This window comes from Hyla sarda, chromosome 8 (genome assembly GCF_029499605.1).
Source record: "Hyla sarda isolate aHylSar1 chromosome 8, aHylSar1.hap1, whole genome shotgun sequence".
NCBI classification, from domain to species: Eukaryota; Metazoa; Chordata; class Amphibia; order Anura; family Hylidae; genus Hyla; species Hyla sarda.
The window spans coordinates 204,781,923-204,799,357 of NC_079196.1; the positions used below are offsets into that span (position 1 = coordinate 204,781,923).

The 17,435-nt window shown below is 42.8% G+C and overlaps 1 protein-coding gene across 1 annotated transcript; it reads right to left on the reverse strand.

Annotated features, from left to right (window-relative positions):
• Nucleotides 1-3,978: 3,978 nt before the first annotated feature.
• Nucleotides 3,979-10,263, reverse strand: LOC130284087 (protein kinase C theta type-like). The gene is made up of 5 exons (XM_056534081.1): nucleotides 9,923-10,263; nucleotides 5,965-6,215; nucleotides 5,260-5,877; nucleotides 5,105-5,148; nucleotides 3,979-4,998 (listed from the first exon to the last, which is right to left on the reverse strand). Exons 1-4 carry the CDS (start codon nucleotides 10,178-10,180, stop codon nucleotides 5,124-5,126), a joined length of 1,152 nt encoding a protein of 383 aa, XP_056390056.1. The 5' UTR covers nucleotides 10,181-10,263; the 3' UTR covers nucleotides 3,979-4,998; nucleotides 5,105-5,123.
• Between the last annotated feature and the right edge of the window lie 7,172 nt (nucleotides 10,264-17,435).

Sequence of the window (17,435 nt, forward strand, 5' to 3'; positions counted from 1 at the left end):
TAGTTTCCAAAATGGTATGCCATGTCGTTTTTTTTTGCTGTCCTGGCACCATAGGGGCTTCCTAAATGCGACATGCCCCCCGAGCAAAATTTGCTCTCAAAAAGCCAAATATGACTCCTTCTCTTCTGAGCATTGTAGTTCGCCCGTAATGCACTTCAGGTCAACTTATGGGGTACCTCCATACTCAGAAGAGATGGGGTTACAAATTTTGGGGGGTATTTTCTGCTATTAACCCTTGCAAAAATGTGAAATTTGGGGGGAAACACACATTTTAGTGAAATTTTTTTTTTTTTTTTTTACATATGCAAAAGTCATGAAACACCTGTGGGGTATTAAGGCTCACTTAATTCCTTTTTACGTTCCTCAAGGGGTCTAGTTTCCAAAATGGTATGCCATGTTTTTTTTATTTGCTGTTTTGGCACCATAGGGGCTTCCTAAATGCAACATGCCCCCAAAAAACCATTTCAGAAAAACGTACTCTCCAAAATCCCCTTGTCGCTCCTTCGCTTCTGAGCCCTCTACTGCGCCCGCCGAACAATTTACATAGACATATGAGGTATGTGCTTACTCGAGAGAAATTGGGCTACAAATTCAAGTATAAATTTTATCCTTTTACCCCTTGTAAAAATTCAAAAATTGGGTCTACAAGAACATGCAAGTGTAAAAAATGAAGATTTTGAATTTTCTCCTTCACTTTGCTGCTTTTACCGTGAAACACCTAAAGGGTTAAAACACTTACTGAATGTCATTTTGAATACTTTGGGGGGTGCAGTTTTTGTAATGGGGTCATTTATGGGGTATTTCTAATATGAAGACCCTTCAAATCCACTTCAAACCTGAACTGGTCCATGAAAAATAGCGAGTTTGAAAATTTTGTGAAAAATTGTAAAATTGCTGCTGAACTTTGAAGCCCTCTGGTGTCTTCCAAAAGTAAAAACATGTCAATTTTATGATTAAAATATAAAGTAGACATATTGTATATGTGAATCCAAAAAAAATAATATTTGGAATATCAATTTTCCTTACAAACAGATAGCTTCAAAGTTAGAAAAATGCAAAATTTTCAATTTTTTCATCAAATTTTGGGATTTTTCACCAAGAAAGGATGCAAGTTACCACAAAAATTTACCACTATGTTAAAGTAGAATATGTCACGAAAAAACAATCTCGGAATCAGATTGATAAGTAAAAGCATTCCAGAGTTATTAATGTTTAAAGTGACAGTGGTCAGATGTGCAAAAAAGGGCTGCGTCCTAGAGGTGAAAATGGGCTGTGTCCTTAAGGGGTTAACAAACCAGGGTGCCTCCAGCTGTTGCAGAAATACAACTCCCAGCATGCATGTACAGCCATTGACTGTCTGGGCATGCTGGGAGTTATAGTTTTGCAACAGCAGGAGGCACACTGATAGGGAAACATTGATGTATGGGGTGTATAGTGTGTATATGTATTGTATGTGATGTGTGACATCGCATACAGTACTGTACAGTTCTTTAAATACCTTCAGGGGGGACAGAATGTCCTCCATTACCATCCTGCCGACTACAGCTCTATAGGAAAGGAAGGGGAGGGCAGCCAGCAGCTCATTGGATGCCTGCAGCAAGATGCTGCAGGCTATTGGCTATGGCTGCACTGGGGGGGGGGGGGGGGGGGTGGGGCTTACACGGAGCTCACAGTGGAAGCCTGCGTGAGTTAGCAGGACAGCATGTGAGTAACAGGAGGCAGAACGGGGCACACGGGGCACATTAAACAACTATCTGTCAGTTGCTGAAGTTGTCAGCGCTGTCAGATAGCTGTTTGTATGATGGACCCGACACACAGCAGCATCATATGTCGATGCTGCCTTCAACATACGATGGGCTCTGAGAGGCCATCATATGTTGAAATGATCATATGTCGGGGCCATCATAAGTCGGGGGGTCACTGTATTATATTTGCCTAAAGTTTTCCATATGAAAGAGTCACTTATGCTTTAAAGGTTGTGTTTGAAAGTTACATTTTACCCACAGAAGAGGAGAGAACTGAGCGATTGGTAATGGCGGGTTCAGTTACACCAATCTAATGCAATAGAATCTAATGAGTTCTAAATTCCCCTCTTGAGACCAATTAATATTTTTGTCCTGACCTTGTGGGTGGAACTGCAGCAAAACCTGAAGGATCCAGAGGAGGATTAAACTGGAGTCGTGACGGCAATGCCTTGTAGTAACCAGACAGACTGCATGTAGACGCCTTGTATCTTGGATACAGTCAGCGCTTTATGTTACATCTCCCAACACGTTCTGGATAGTTGGAACTCAAAAATGTCCTATGTCTCATCACGTAAACTCAGCCACACTTGTTAAATCACAGCAAGAAGTGAATGAAAGTTTGGGGTTAGAAGACGTTTAGAGAGTGCACTTCAAGCGTTAGTACTGAACGGGTAAAAGACTTATTACAGACACATTGGCCCTCATTTACTATTCTAAACCCAACTTGTTTTGTCGGTTTTTTTTGGCGCATCTTTGTCTGCGACATGTCGCAGACATCGTGCGCCAGTCTGCGACACCATGCGACATTTTTTCCCGACGGACCCGATGTGGATTCTCCCAAACCCGAAAAAGGGGCGTTACCCGACATTTCTGAGCTTTCCCACGTATTTATAAAGGTTTACAACACAAATTTGTTGAATTGTTGTGGATTTTTTCCCGACAGCTCAGAGGAGTTGGAAACCAAAACCAACAAAACCCACGTGCGACAAACAGGATGCGACATAATAATAAATACCAGGGGAAAAAAGCAGTCGGGTAAGAAAGCAACATAGACTTACAACCCGATTTTCTAAGTAAATGAGGGCCACTGTTTGTGTATGAACTGAGTATAGACAATTCTTTAAGGAGATGTCCAATATTGGACAAAAAAAGGTTCTATTTTTATATCCCCAATAAATAGTGCCATTCTGTTTCTGATTTAAAAAAAATATCTGTGGAGACCAAAATATGCAATGTTGTGTAACACAATTTTTTGTTATCAAAGATGAAGGGGAAGATTTATCAAAACCTGTGCAAAGGTAAAGTTGCCCAGTTGCCCATAGCAACCAATCAGATCGCTTCTTCCATTTTACAGAGGTCTTGTTAAAAATGAAAGAAACGATCTGATTGGTTGCTATGGGCAACTGGGAAACTTTTCCTCTGCACAGGTTTTGATAAATCTCCCACAAAATCTATCAGGGAATGGAACGTGTTTCTCTATGAGACACATTTCTTTCCCAAAAGGGGATTTCCTATGGGGGGGGGGGGGGGGGGCAATAAGCCCCTTGTATTGATAGTAGGGCACCAATGCACACATATGTTGGAGCTTTTTGCTGGTGACATGTATAAGTTCATCCATATCTACTAGATGGTTCTGGTTCTGTGAAATTCCGCTCAAGATAATATGATTTAGAGAAGTTAGGTATTTTACACTTAATTAATAGGCAAAGAGCGATTTGGTTCTCATTGTATGGGTTAGAGTTAAGCAAGCTTTCCAAATGGTTGGCTCGCCTAAGTGTTCGGTTCTCCTCGAAAGGGTTAAGCTGTGGTGCTGCATAGCGCAACTTAACTATTTTGTCACAGTAAATCAGAAAAACCACTGGTTTACTATAGCATCCAGCTGGGCTGAGCGCTATGCGCTCATTAACTCCTTGAGGGGTGTATACATTATACAGCAACCTATATGGCTGTTTAATGTATACAGCAAAGAGAATGATACTTACCATCTCATTGCTGGTCCAGGCCTCTCCTTGTGTAGCCCTGCCTCTAGTGATGATGAGGGGTGGAGCTACACAAGAAGAAGCACAGACCAGCGACGAGATGGTTAGTATAATTCTCTTCACTGTATACATTAAACAGCCATATAGTGAACACACATTTTAGACGCATGCGTTTGCCCACATGTGTGGACGCTTCCCGAGTGAATAAAATATTGGAGCCAATACAACATTTATTAAATGGACGTCCGATGGAAATAAAGACAAGCACACAAAGATGTAGGGGGCCAAAAGGAAGACATTTATTTATAGATATGAGGGAGGGGTAAGAGAGGATTGTGTTTTATAATTATTAAGATTACTATTATATATGTGTGTATGTGTATATTGTTTATCTGTTTTTCGGGTTGTTTTGATCCAGAGGAAGGCGAAAACCCCCTGTGAGGAAAAGGCCAATTGTCTCATCAGGGGGGAAAATTCCTTCCCGACCCCAAATATGGCGGTCAGAATAAATCCCAGGATCAAAAGCCCATGCCTAACCTAAGTGATTAAGGGAGGGGGGGGGAGAACACTAAAGAAATAACATTTATTTTTAGGCATGTGTACTAATCTAATGTTTACATTTGTGTAAATTTTAGGGTAATATTATATTATATTACATTATGTTACTAAACCTATTAATGGCTGTGTTGATCCAGAGGAAGGCGAAAACTCCTTGTGAGGAATGAGCCAATTGTCTCATCAAGGAGAAAAATTCCTTCCCGACCCCAAATATGGCGGTCAGAATAAATCCCTGGATCAAGCCAATATCTAATCTCCCTATGTATGTGGTCTATATGTAGGTGCCTATACCTATTATGTGGTCTATGTGTGGGTTCCTATACCTATCATGTAGTGTGCTTGATGTGGATGTGGTGTGTGCACTACTTACCTAGCCTGTGCTGAGGTGAGTTCAGGGACGATAGCCTTTCTGATAGATTCAGCGCCCCAGGACTCCTACAAGCGGCTATTGTTCCTGAATTCACAGATGGAAACTGAGCACAGGCTGCTCCAGGGGGGCGTAGATGGTCTTCGGGCTGAAGTGATGTTAGATGCCAGCCCAGGATTGGAGGATGCCAAGTCAAGGTCCTGGGGCAGCAGCAAGATGACATAAGTGCGGCATAAAGATGTTACGGAGAGAGAATGATGTTCTGTGGCAGCTGAGGTGTCATACAGCAGCAGAGACGTTGGCATGGGTAAGGAGGCTGACAGTTCTGGGCAGTAGCCGTGGGCACATCCTGCAAGACATAAGATGTGTTAAAAGCTTATACTGAACCATCCAGTTATGTGACATCACATATAATGTACTGATATAAGTGTTATGTGTGTATAGAGGACACTCACCAGATGGTATTGGATCCCTTCACAGTCCACATCTCCTCCTCCACCTAAAGGAAAGACAAAGTCATTGTCAGAGATAGAAGATAAGGACAAAGATGATGACCCTAAGTTAAGAACATAATCTTATAAGCATTAACCCCAGAGGAGGAGGATCTTACCTTTCCCAGCTTGGTGACCGGTAGTCAAAGCCGAGCATGGGATGAAGGGTTGTGGTGTCCGCCGGCCACTGCAGATGTTTATTTTGCAGAACTGTCTGGAATGGTATGCATGGTGGTTCTGCTCTCCTCTCCTCCAGTTCCTCCCAGCCAATGATGGAAAAGAATGGATGCTCTCTGATGTTACCGCACACACCCAGGCGCATCTCAGGAGCTTTGCACAGCAGCTTCATGATGAGATGTTTCAAGTCAGCATGCAGCCCAGGTGGAAATTTGGGCTCCTTCTTTGTGATGGCTTTGAAGGACTTTTGCATGGACAAGCCGATGTAAAATGGGGAGCGTCCTGTTGCCATCATGGACACCACAATCCCCAGGCTCCACCAATCCACTGCTGTGCCATAGTCCTTCCCGAGATGCACCTCAGGGGCCATGTAATAGAATGTTCCTGTCACTCCATCGATCTTATTGGAGGAGGTGACCCCATCCTGGGCCAGTCCCAGGTCAATGATACGGATGTGGCCTTCTGCATCCAACATGATGTTTTGTGGCTTTAGATCTCGGTGGACGATGTTATGTCCATGGAGGAACTGGAGGGCACACACCATCTCTGCTGTGTAGAACCTGATGGCGAGAATAGAGAGTCATCTCACTAAATCCTTCCCTAGAAATTCCCTATGATCATGTTATGTTGGGATTCTGGATTCTTACCTTACATTGCCGATGTTCAGGCTGCCGCACATGCTGATCAGATTATTCAAGCTGCCACCGGACAGATACTCCATGATGAAATATGCGCGTTCCAGAGACTCATGTGCGGCATAGAGGTGGCAAATGAATGGACAGTCTCTGGTCGCCTGGAGTATCCGCCGCTCTCTCATGATGGTATCCTCATTGTCCCTCTTGTTGATAATTTTGACGGCCATGTAGATGTTTCGGCCGGGGACTGATGCCAGGACCACCTGAAGAAAACAAATGGAAAAGGCTCATTAACCCCTTTCCAACCCGTGACAGATCTGATCGTCATGGATCAGTTAAGGTTGTATGGAGTGGGCTCCTGACTCAAGCCCACTCCATAGATGGCAGCCCCCGATTGACTTTAGCTGCCAGAGGCTGCTGCTAATAACTGGTGTGTGGTGATCACTGCTCACTGTTATTAACATTTTATATACTGATGTCAAAGTTGACAATGGTATCTAAGGTGTAGTTGCAAGTGTCAATGGTATGTTAGTGGTTCGCGTCAGCCCCTCTACTGCAATCACTCGGAACGGACCCATTGTACCTATCTTCTATTGATAGAGCCTATTTGTGGCAGACTGTACCAATAGGCAATAGAATGTTATGATGGCTCATAGAAGTCTCCTAGGGACTTTAAATAAGTGTAAAAAAAATCAAATAAAGTTTTTGGTCCTGCACTATAGGGGTTAAAAAACATCTGTACGACTGGGTGGTCGATCACTTGGATAGTACCCAGGAACCTATGGCTCAGCAAAACTCTGTCCCAGCCACAGCTCTGTAGTAACCATCTGCTATTCACATCATTGGGGCTGGGAACATGGCACTGACTTCAGGAGCATCAGTGCACTGACCAATGAGCTTCTTCCTCATGAGTTTGATGGGGGTGCTCACTGGTTGTTTCTATAAGCTCAACAAATCATGGAAACAACCAATGAGTGCTCGGTTCAACCTGAAGAGGGAAGCATTTATTGGTTGGTGATCTCCTGGGCAGAGGCGGCTCTAGACTTTTGAGGCCTTAGGCGAAAATAAATCTGAGGCCCCCCATGTGCAATAAAAAGAAGAAAATAAAAACTACACCCCTCACAGAATGTAATAAGGGGTGCAGTGAGTATTTACACCCCACTGGAACAGTGTGCTGTGCAAATGAAAAATTACATTTTTCATTTTCACGGACCACTGTTTCAAAAATCTGTCAGACACCTGTGGGGTATAAATGCTCACTGCACCCCATATTAAATTCTGTGAGGGGTGTAGTTCTAAAATGGGGTCACAGGTGGGGAGGTTCCACCGTTCTGGCACCATGAGGGCTTTGAAAACGCACATGGCCTTCAATTCCATCCAAATTCCTTCTCCAAAAGCCAAATGGTGCTCCTGTAGTTTGCCCACAGAGCACTTTACATCCACACGTGGGGTATTAATATACTCAGAAGAAATGGGGTTACAAATTTTGGGGGGCTTTTTTCCTATTTCCTTTTGTGAAACTTAAAAATTTGGGATAACACCAGCATTTTATTGAAAAAAATACACATTTTTCATTTTCTACGAAAATTCTTCAAACACCTGTGGGTAGTTAAGGCTCACTATACCCTTTGTTATGTTCCTTAAGGTGTGTAGTTTCCAAAATGGGGTCACATGTGGGTGTTTTTTTTTGCGTTTATGTCAGAACAGCTGTAACGGTCAGCCACCCCTGTGCAAATTGTTACGCCGAGCGCTCCGGGTCCCCGCTCCTCCCCAGAGCGCTCGCAGCATTCTCTTATTCACAGCGCCCCGGTCAGACCTGCTGACCGGGTGCGCTGCGATATTGCTCCCAGCCGGGATGCGATTCGCAATGCGGGACGCGCCCGCTCGCGATGCGCATCTCGGCTCCCGTACCTGACCCGTTCCCCGTCTGTGTTGTCCCGGCGCGCACGGAGCCGCTCCTTAGGGCGCGCGTGCGCCGGGTCTCTGCGATTTAAAGGCCCACTGCGCCACTGATTGGCGCAGCAGGCCTAATCAGTATCCTCACCTGTGCACTCCCTACTTATACCTCACTTCCCCTGCACTCCCTCGCCGGATGTTGTTGCCATTGTGCCAGTGAAAGCGTTTCCCTGTGTGTTCCTAGCCTGTGTTCCAGACCTCCTGCCGTTGCCCCTGACTACGATCCTTGCTGCCTGCCCTGACCTTCTGCTACGTCCGACCTTGCTCTTGTCTACTCCCTTGTACCGCGCTTATCTCAGCAGTCAGAGAGGTTGAGCCGTTGCCGGTGGATACGACCTGGTTGCTACCGCCGCTGCAAGACCATCCCGCTTTGCGGCGGGCTCTGGTGAATACCAGTAGCAACTTAGAACCGGTCCACCAACACGGTCCACGCCAATCCCTCTCTGGCACAGAGGATCCACCTCCTGCCAGCCGAATCGTGACACAAATCAGCTCAAATGTACATGGCTCCTCCCCGGAGCAACCAATGAGATCTCTCCTTTCATTTTTCAGAGGCCTTTTTAGAAATGAAAGAAGCAATTTGATTGGTTGCTATAGGCAACTGCACCGATCTCCCTCTATACAGGTTTTGATAAATCTCTGTACTACTCAGACCTTCACCTGACAACAGACCGGGGTAAGTGACCTGTACTAAAAGTAGGTGAGTACCCTGCTCTATGAGATATCCCACTATTTTCATATACAGTTGCAAGAAAAAGTAAGTGAACCCCTGCGTTAATTACTTATAAAATATTATCTGATTTTATCTAAGTCACAGATATAGACAAACACATTAGGGGAAATTTATCAATACATGCAGAGGAAAAGTTGCTGAGTTGCCCATAGCAACCAATCAGATCGCTTCTTTCATTTTGCAGAGGCCTTGTTAAAAATGAAAGAAGAAATCTAATTGGTTGCTATGGGCAACTGGGCCACTTTTCCTCTAGACAGGTTATGATAAATCTCCCCCATAGTTCATAAGTCCCTACTGAGGTCATCTAGAGGAGGCAAAAAAAAACCTCATACTAGAGGTAATTCCTTCCCGACTCCAATATGGCATCAGAATAAATCCCTGGATCAATGTTCTGTCCCTATAAATCTAGTATCCATTCCCTTGCATGAATGAATCTCCCCCATTGTAACAAAATTGAGAATATACAAACAGTTGTATTGTTCATGTCTTTTATTGAGTACAATGAGTAAACATCCACAGTGCAGGCAGAAAAAGTAAGTGAACCCCCCTTTAGCAACAGTCACCTTCACCAAATGCATCTTGGAGCTGCAAAAAAAAGGTTTATAGGAGATTATGGCGCATTCCCCCATCACATCACATTTTATTTGTTGTCAAGGTTCACTTACTTTTTCTTACAACTGTAGGAATACATGAAACAAGCTGTAGACACCTTTTGGGGTTGGTTGGGATTGGTGTAGTTCTCATCTCCAGGCCTAAATAGGCTACTGTAAGGTTGTATTGAAGCTATAGAGGTGAATGTATGTATTGTGTCCTTATAGCAGCCTATATGGACCAGGACATGGAGATAAACAATCCCTCCTCACCACAGACGATTCAGAAGACCCCTTTATATCCCTAGACCCCACTATGGTGATAAGAAGGCAGTGGACCTATGGGACATGAAGCAGCGGTCATGGGGTGCACAGACGTTTCTAGATTTCCTGTCTGTTATTCCATGAAAGAAAACTGCACTTACCATCTACATGGCCTGAACTGGCTGATACCAGGGAACAACACATAGGGATCAAATGGAAATTTAGAGAAAGATTGGTCAAACCGTGTGTACAAAAACAGTGGAGCAGTTGTCCATAGCAACCAATCAAATTGCTGCTTTCATTGAAAAAAAGGACTCTAATAAAGAAAATCTGATTGGTTGCTATGGCAACTGCCCTATTGTTCCTTTGATAAGGTTTAATAAAGCTCCCCCAGAAAGATTAAAATGAAATAACTTATAAAACTTACTTTGCCAAAGTTGCCCCTACCCAAGATCTGGTGGATGTTGAAGCGGCTGATGGTAAGCCGGGGGTAGGGGCTGGATGTTACAGGGTCTTGGCTGCTCCCAGGTCTTGGCTCCTCATCCTCCAATCCTCCATCCTCAGCTCCTCTCCTCTTCTTCCTCATCTCCTCCAATCCAGTCTTGCTTGACTCCTCTTCCCTCTTCCTCTTTTCGCCTCCTCTCCTCCTCTCTCCGCCATCTCCATCGTGTCCAGTGGACGCCATTTCTTTCGCTCTGTAGACTTCGGTCTGGTCACTTCGGTCGACAGGTTGAAAGTAAACGGCAGTTGGTCGTGTGCAGGTCCGGTGATGTCATCGAGCCGGCAGGTGCCTGCCAGTGGTCCATAGACCTGCTCTGCCATATACATGGTGATGCGGGCATCATGAGTGACAGATTTGGCCTTAGCTTGTATGGTGCCCTGTGCAGTCAGAGGGACCTATTGGCGTACACCCTTATTGTGTACCCTATGAGGCCCAAATAATGGCAACATAAAGTGCCCACATAACATAAATTGTCCAAATTGCACTGCCAGATAGTTTCCTACATATCATCCAAATAGACAAATCAATAAACTAGGGACTGAAGTTGTGTTTCGTTCAGTTGTTTCCATAGGTTTGGGCACCTATTGTGGTATCTAGGGTTCAAGCTTCAGGTGTGAGGGACATCAGGGCGCCTCCATCAGTAAGATCAGGAGATACCCCTAGTGCCATAGTGCAGGACCCACATGCCTATGGTCAGCCCTGGTCATAGTCTAAAGCCATGAGGAATAATAATAATCTATGGGGGATTCTTCTAGTAGTTGGGGGTGGGGGTAGGTGATTTTTCTGGCAGAGGTTCCCATAATTTATCATTAACTGTACAGGGATGATATAGTAAATTGTATGGAAATTCTTGTGAGCGGGGAGAGACACCAGTGATTGTACCCGCTGCCAATGAAGTTTTAGATCAAAGAGAATATAAATAATACTGGTGAGTGCTGATCATACAGATAGATGAGGGGGCTACATAGGCTCCCATTATCCTGCACCCTGGCACTATGGCAATATATATGGAGCATCCTGGCACAGTTCATATGGATATTGACAATGGTTATAGTAAAAATTGTCACTGATTATAGGGGCCTTAATACTGGTTAGAGGAGCACTGATACTGGTTATAGGGGCATTCTTGCATTGTTTATAGGGGCAGTTTGGTACAGATTAAGGCTAAGTTTCTACTTTTTTGGGGGGAAAAACACCAAGAAAAACTTGGCCAAAAAACGCTGCGGCCAGATGTTAGCTGTAAATCAATGAGAAATCACAAAACTCTTTTTCCACTTGGCGTTTTTCAGTTTGGTGTTTTTTTTTTTTTAATCCTTTTCGCGTTTTCTTACTCTTTTTTGGCGTTTTTCAGCTCCTTGGCAGTTTAGAAAAATTGCAGCATGTTGACCCACTGGCGTTTTTTACCTTAAATCGAGGCATTTTTCTACTATAGAAGTCTATGGGAGTAAAAAAAGCCAAGAAAAACGCCATGTGGGTTTTAACTTTGGCGTTTTTGCTGGCGGTGTTTATTCTCTTTTGGACTTTAGCAATCCAAAAAAGTGATGGAAATAACTTTTTTTAATAAAATTTCATAGGGTACCATTAAAAAAAAGATACAGTAGTGATAGAAAAAATTGTATTTAACAAAATTTATCTTTTTTATAACAACATTTTTATTAATTTTTACATTTTTTTTGGTACCCAAAAAAAAAACGCCATAGGGGCCAAAAATGCAATTTCCACACAAATGAAAAAACGCTAGATGCAGGAAATTGCACTGGGTTTTTTCAGGCGTTTTTTCTTGCTTTTTTTTCAAACCGAAATACGCAGGAATACAAAAAAACTAGTAAAAACTTAGCCTATAGGGGGAATCATAGCAGTCCTAACATAGAGTCCTAGCACTGTTTATAGGCTCACTTGGCACTAACAATAGAAGTGTTCTATGTAAAGTGATTGTTACGAAGAGATGCCTTAGCATTGTATTGGAGAGGATGATTTATGATGGTTATATTGGGCCTTTATGGTTTTGATCAGTGGAAATTTGTTTAAATTGTTCTTAATGTCTTGTTTATTCTGTTCTTTTAAAGAGACTCCGTCACCAGATTTATGCTGCCCTGTCTGAGGGTATAAGCCTGGTAACAGGGACCCTGAGTACACTGCTAGGTTATTTTTCTTGGTGGCTGCCAAAGATCTCACATAAGCCCTGTTTTTGAGGGGTTAAAGGGGTACTCCACTGGAAAACATTTTTTTTTTTTAAATCAACTGGTGCCAGAATGTTAAACAGATTTGTAAGTTACTTCTATTAAAAAATATTTATCCGTCCAGTACTTATCAGCTGCTGTATGATCAACAGGAAGTTCTTTTCTTTTTGAATTTCCTTTCTGTCTGACCACAGTGCTCTCTGCTGAAACCTCTGTCCAATTTTAGGAACTATCCAGAGCAGGAGAGGTTTGCTATGGGGATTTGCTTCTACTCTGGACAATTCCTGACATGGACAGAGGTGTCAGCAGAGTGCACTGTGGTCAGACAGAAAGGAAATTCAAAAAGAAAAGAACTTCCTGTGGAGCATATAACAGTTGATAAGTACTGGGAGGATTAAGATTTTTAAATAGAAGTAAGATCCATCTTCAGTGAATTGCGTGCTGGAGGCAGGCCCGCCGGCTCAATTAGAATTTTTGTGGGTCACGTGAGCACTCAGTTGGCGCAATGCTCACATGACCTGCGACAATGAATATTCGTATTGAGCCAGCTGGCCCGCCTCCAGCACGCAATTCACTAAAGATGGATGCCGATATTCAGAGGGACAGATCTCCGGAGTGCAGATATGTATTTAACCCATTAACCCCTTATCAGTCTTCTGTTCACCCTTACTATAACCCAGTTACTGCTTTCCTTTAACCCCTTGGGGACGGAGCCCATTATGACCCTAAGGACGGGAGCATTTTTTTCAAATCTGACCTCTATCACTTTGTGCATTAATAACTCTGGGATGCATTTACTTGTAAATTTGATTCTGAGATAGTTTTTTTCGTGACATATTCTACTTTTTGTTAGTGGTAATTTTTGGTCGATATTTGCATAATTTCTTGGTGAAAAATTCCCAAATTTCAGGAAAAATTTGAAAATGTTTCTTTTTTTTAACTTTGAAGTAATCTGCTTGTAAATAAAAGGGACATGTCAAATAAATTACATATTGATTCACATAAACAATATGTTAACTTTATGTTGGCATCTTAAAGTTGACATGTTTTTACTTTTTGAAGACATTTGTAGACATTGAGGGCTTCAAAGTATAGCAGCAATTTTACAAATTTTCACAACAATTTCAAAATCAGAATTTTTCAGGGACCAGTTAAGTTTATTAGTGAATATGAGGGTCTTTATGTTGGAAATCCCCTATAATGGACCCCATTATGAAAAATGCACCCCTCAAAGTATTCAAAATGACATTCAAAAAGTTTGTTAACTCTTTAGGTGTTTCACAGGAATAGCAGCAAAATGTAAGAGAAAAATCAAAATCTCAATTTTTTACAATGACATGTTATTGTAGCCCCACTGTTTTTCATTTTTACAAGGGGCAAAAGGTAAAATGACCCCCAAAACTTGTAAATCATTTTCTCTCGAGTAAGGAAATACCTCATATGTGGAAATAAAGTGCTCTGTGGGTGCACTAGAGGGCTCAGAAGGGAAGGAGCGACAATGGCATTTTGGAGAGCGAATTTTGCTGAAATGGTTTTTGGGGGGCATGTCACATTTAGGAAGCCCCCATGATGCCAGAATAGTGAAAAGAAAGACCACATGGCACACTATTTTGGAAACTACTCCCCTCAAGGAACGTAACAAGAGGTAAAGTGAGCCTTAACACCCTACAGGTGATTGACGAACGTTCATTAAAATAGGACGTAATAATAAAAAAAATTCAATAAAATTTCATGCAAATTATTTTCTTAGCATGAAGCTCTGCTGCTCCCAAAAGAGTTCTGTTTGTTACAGGAAGTAAATTTGGTTTTTACAAACTGAGATAAAGGGGAGGGTAAAAGGTAAAATTATGCATCATTCTATATGCTGATTGGTCATTTGAGCGTGGCGTAGCATTAGTCATTATCTTGCAAGTCCTCTTAGCTTAGGATTTCAGCATCTTTCCACAAAGTCCAATGTTTAGACGTCTTGTATCCATAGTCTCCATCTCAAGGCTCTAATCTTAGTTACAGGCAAAGCGATAAGATGAAATGTTTTGCATTTAGCATTTCTGATGTATCTGGGTTAAAGGGTAAGGGAACAGATATTTTTTCAGCAGCAATGGCATTTTAATATTAATATATTGATCAGTCATTAGAAACATAAGGGTCATCCCTATCAATTCCCCCCTAAAAGATATCTGTTACCGTACATGACATCTCTCCCTATGGTGCGTTCTGCCTTATAGTCCCAAGTTCAGGTGGAGAAAAATAAAAACGGGTATGGGATGCTTCACTGAATTGAGACGAGCGGCCCCTTGTGAACCGCCCCCCTTTGCAGTCAGACTAGTCCTTTACCTGGGACTTCTGTGTTCACCCTACTCTGCTGGGTATACACTTGCACCATTGGCATACAGGATAGTTGTTCTCATGGGGGAATTCTCTCGGTCATGTTTGGGTCTGATGCATCAATTTGGTTCAGATAAGCTGAAATAGTAGGTTCAATATCCACATACATTATTCCCTGGTTGAAATGCAGCCTCTACAGTGAAGCTTATTATTTTCGTTACAAAGGGGACTATGCAACATCCAATTGTCATTCTCTGTAGTAGAGATTTGTCAGTATTGTCTTTTCTTCTGTTTGCACTCTGTGGTCTATTGTCCCAGTCAGTCCCTGTGTTCCATCCCACAGCTCTCCAATAGTCACAGTTGTTCCCCCAGTAGTCACCCGTCACACATGTGTATATTGAATTGTCATCCCTATACATAAGACATTGTTTTGGTACCTCGGGACAACTAACTATGTCACAATAGTCAAATTTAAAGTAGTCACTTGCACACTGAAAGAGTTATCAAAACGTGGGATACAACTCTCGGGTCATTGTCAAGTCTGTCCAGTAGTGTGGTGGAGTCGGATTGGGTTGCTGGGTTTGCACTCCACTTATACGAAAAGTATGTGTATCAGGAGCATGGTGTAGGAACCCTCTTGCAGTGTGAGGTGTATCCATGTTGATTCTCCTTCCAGTTTCACCGAAGTCAGGGTTGGCAGTAATAACAAGGACCTTCAAATCTAGGTTTAGCGGTCCCCCTCACATGTCTTTTCACGAGGACAAACTCTCCAGGCTGCAGATTGTGTCTGGATCTGGAATGGAAGAATAAAACTACAACATGTGTTACTTTCGGCTCATTACACAATAACAATTATTATTGTTATTATGCAATAACAAACCTCACCAAACTGTCACTTCCTGCACTGAGGGTACTGTGGGTAATAACATCCTAGCTTGGGCATTCCCAAAAAAGTGTCTCATATGGGGTTAGACTGTTGGCTGTTGAGGTGTGTTTTTAACAGAATATAAAGCTATGGGCAGAACTTCTGGTCATGGAAGGGACAGTTCTTCACTGGCTTTTAGGATTTTGTTCTTTAGAGTGCCATTTAGTCGTTCAACTTTTCCACTGCTCTGAGGATGATATGAAGTATGGAGTCCGAGGTCTGCTCCCACCATTCTCCAAAGTTCTCTTGTAATATCTGCAATGACAGCCAGTCCTTGGTCGCTTTCAATTACTTCAGGGACTCCACATCTGCATACCAGTTCTGTTAGTAGTTTCTTTACAGTAGTCTTTGCTGTAATATTAGTGACTGGTAGGCTTCTTGCCATCCTGAGAACTTGTTCACTGCTATTAGCATGTACTAAACTCTTCAATTTTAGGCAATTGCATGTGGTCAATCTAGTTCCTCTGAAATGGGTAGCAAGGTTTGGCCAAGTGCTTCTTCGGAGTAACTTTTTGTTCACTCCCGGGTAAAGGGCTTGGTGAAGACAAATCTTGTTTGCTTTTCTTCATATGCCGTCTGAGTTCAGCTTCCATTTTCTCTTTCCCTAGTTCAAGGCTTGAGTCTGTAATTGTTTCAGTGTCTTGAGTTTGGGGTTTTCCTTTTCCTCTTCTGGTTCTTCTGATCCCTTCTTCTGTCTTCTTGTCATAGTCCGGGGTTTTTCTTTCCCTCTTCTGGTTCTTCTGATCCTTTCTTTTGTTTTCTTGTCACTATGTATACCCCTGATTCCTCTCGAGCAAAGGGCAGTATTGCTGCTAAGAAATTTCCTTTGGCTTCTTCAGAGTCCAATCTTCTATGTGCTTTGACTTTGATGATTGTCACTTGTTCAGGCAATTTTAAGACTTCAATCAGGGTCCTGACAGTTTCAATGTTCTTTGTAGGGGTTCCATTTTCAGTCATGAACCCCCTCAAGGCCCATTTTAATCTGAAGTCCATTGCCACTCCATGCCCATAGAGTCCGTGTAGATGTTGACAGTTTGTCCTTCCAAAATGCGGCAGGCTTCAGTTAAGGCAATGAGTTCAACCTCTTGTGCTGAACCACGGGAAGTCTTGCTCGCAGAACTTCGAATGGGCCAACCACTGAGTATCCTGTGTGGCAGTTGCCACTTTCATCATATCTGGACCCATCTGTGTAGAGAGTAAAGGTTGTATTGCCCAATGGTGTTTCTTGGTAGATGTGATGTCTCCAATTCCATAACCTCTAAACGATTGTGCTTAGGGTCACCGAGGTCTCCATCATTTTGTTCAATTTGTTTTTCTCCATCATCCCCCCTCAAGAGAGGAAGCAGGGGATGGATTCAGGATTGGGCATCTTTAAAGAGTGATTTTATCCGGAAGTAAGAGAGAGCATTGAAGTCTCACTTGTCTTTGTAGGGAAAGTGGATTTCTTTGACATTGCGTTAGAATAGCTTTCAGGTCAAGCGGAGCAAGGTTAATGATAGAATGTCCAAGGATGATGTCCAAAGTCTTGTCCAAGAGGTCTTTAGCTGCTATCACAGCTCAAAGGCAGGTGGGTGCAGCTCGTGCAACAGGATCTGGTCTGCATGAATAGCATCTCAAAGGCCTCAATTTGTCTCCTTGTTTTTTGTGCAAGGACTCCAGAGGCATGGCCCTTTGTTTTCAGAGAGGAACAGATGAAATGGTAGTTCATAGTTCGGGATATCAAGTGCAGGAGCAGACATGGTAAGGTATTTTAGGCAGTTCAAGCACTGTATGGCTTCCCATGACAGTGGTTGCTTCTGAGTAATAGCTGGAATGGCATCATACAGAGATTTCATCAGTGCTGAGGCATCCAGAATCCATTGGTGGCACTAAGTGATCACACCAAGAAAAGCCTGTAGTTGCTTGACAGTTCTAGCTACAGGAATCTCTTGTATGGCTTGCTTCTTGTCCGTGAGGTGTTTAGCACCTTGAGAAATACAATGTCCTAGGAAGACAACTTTTTGTTGTG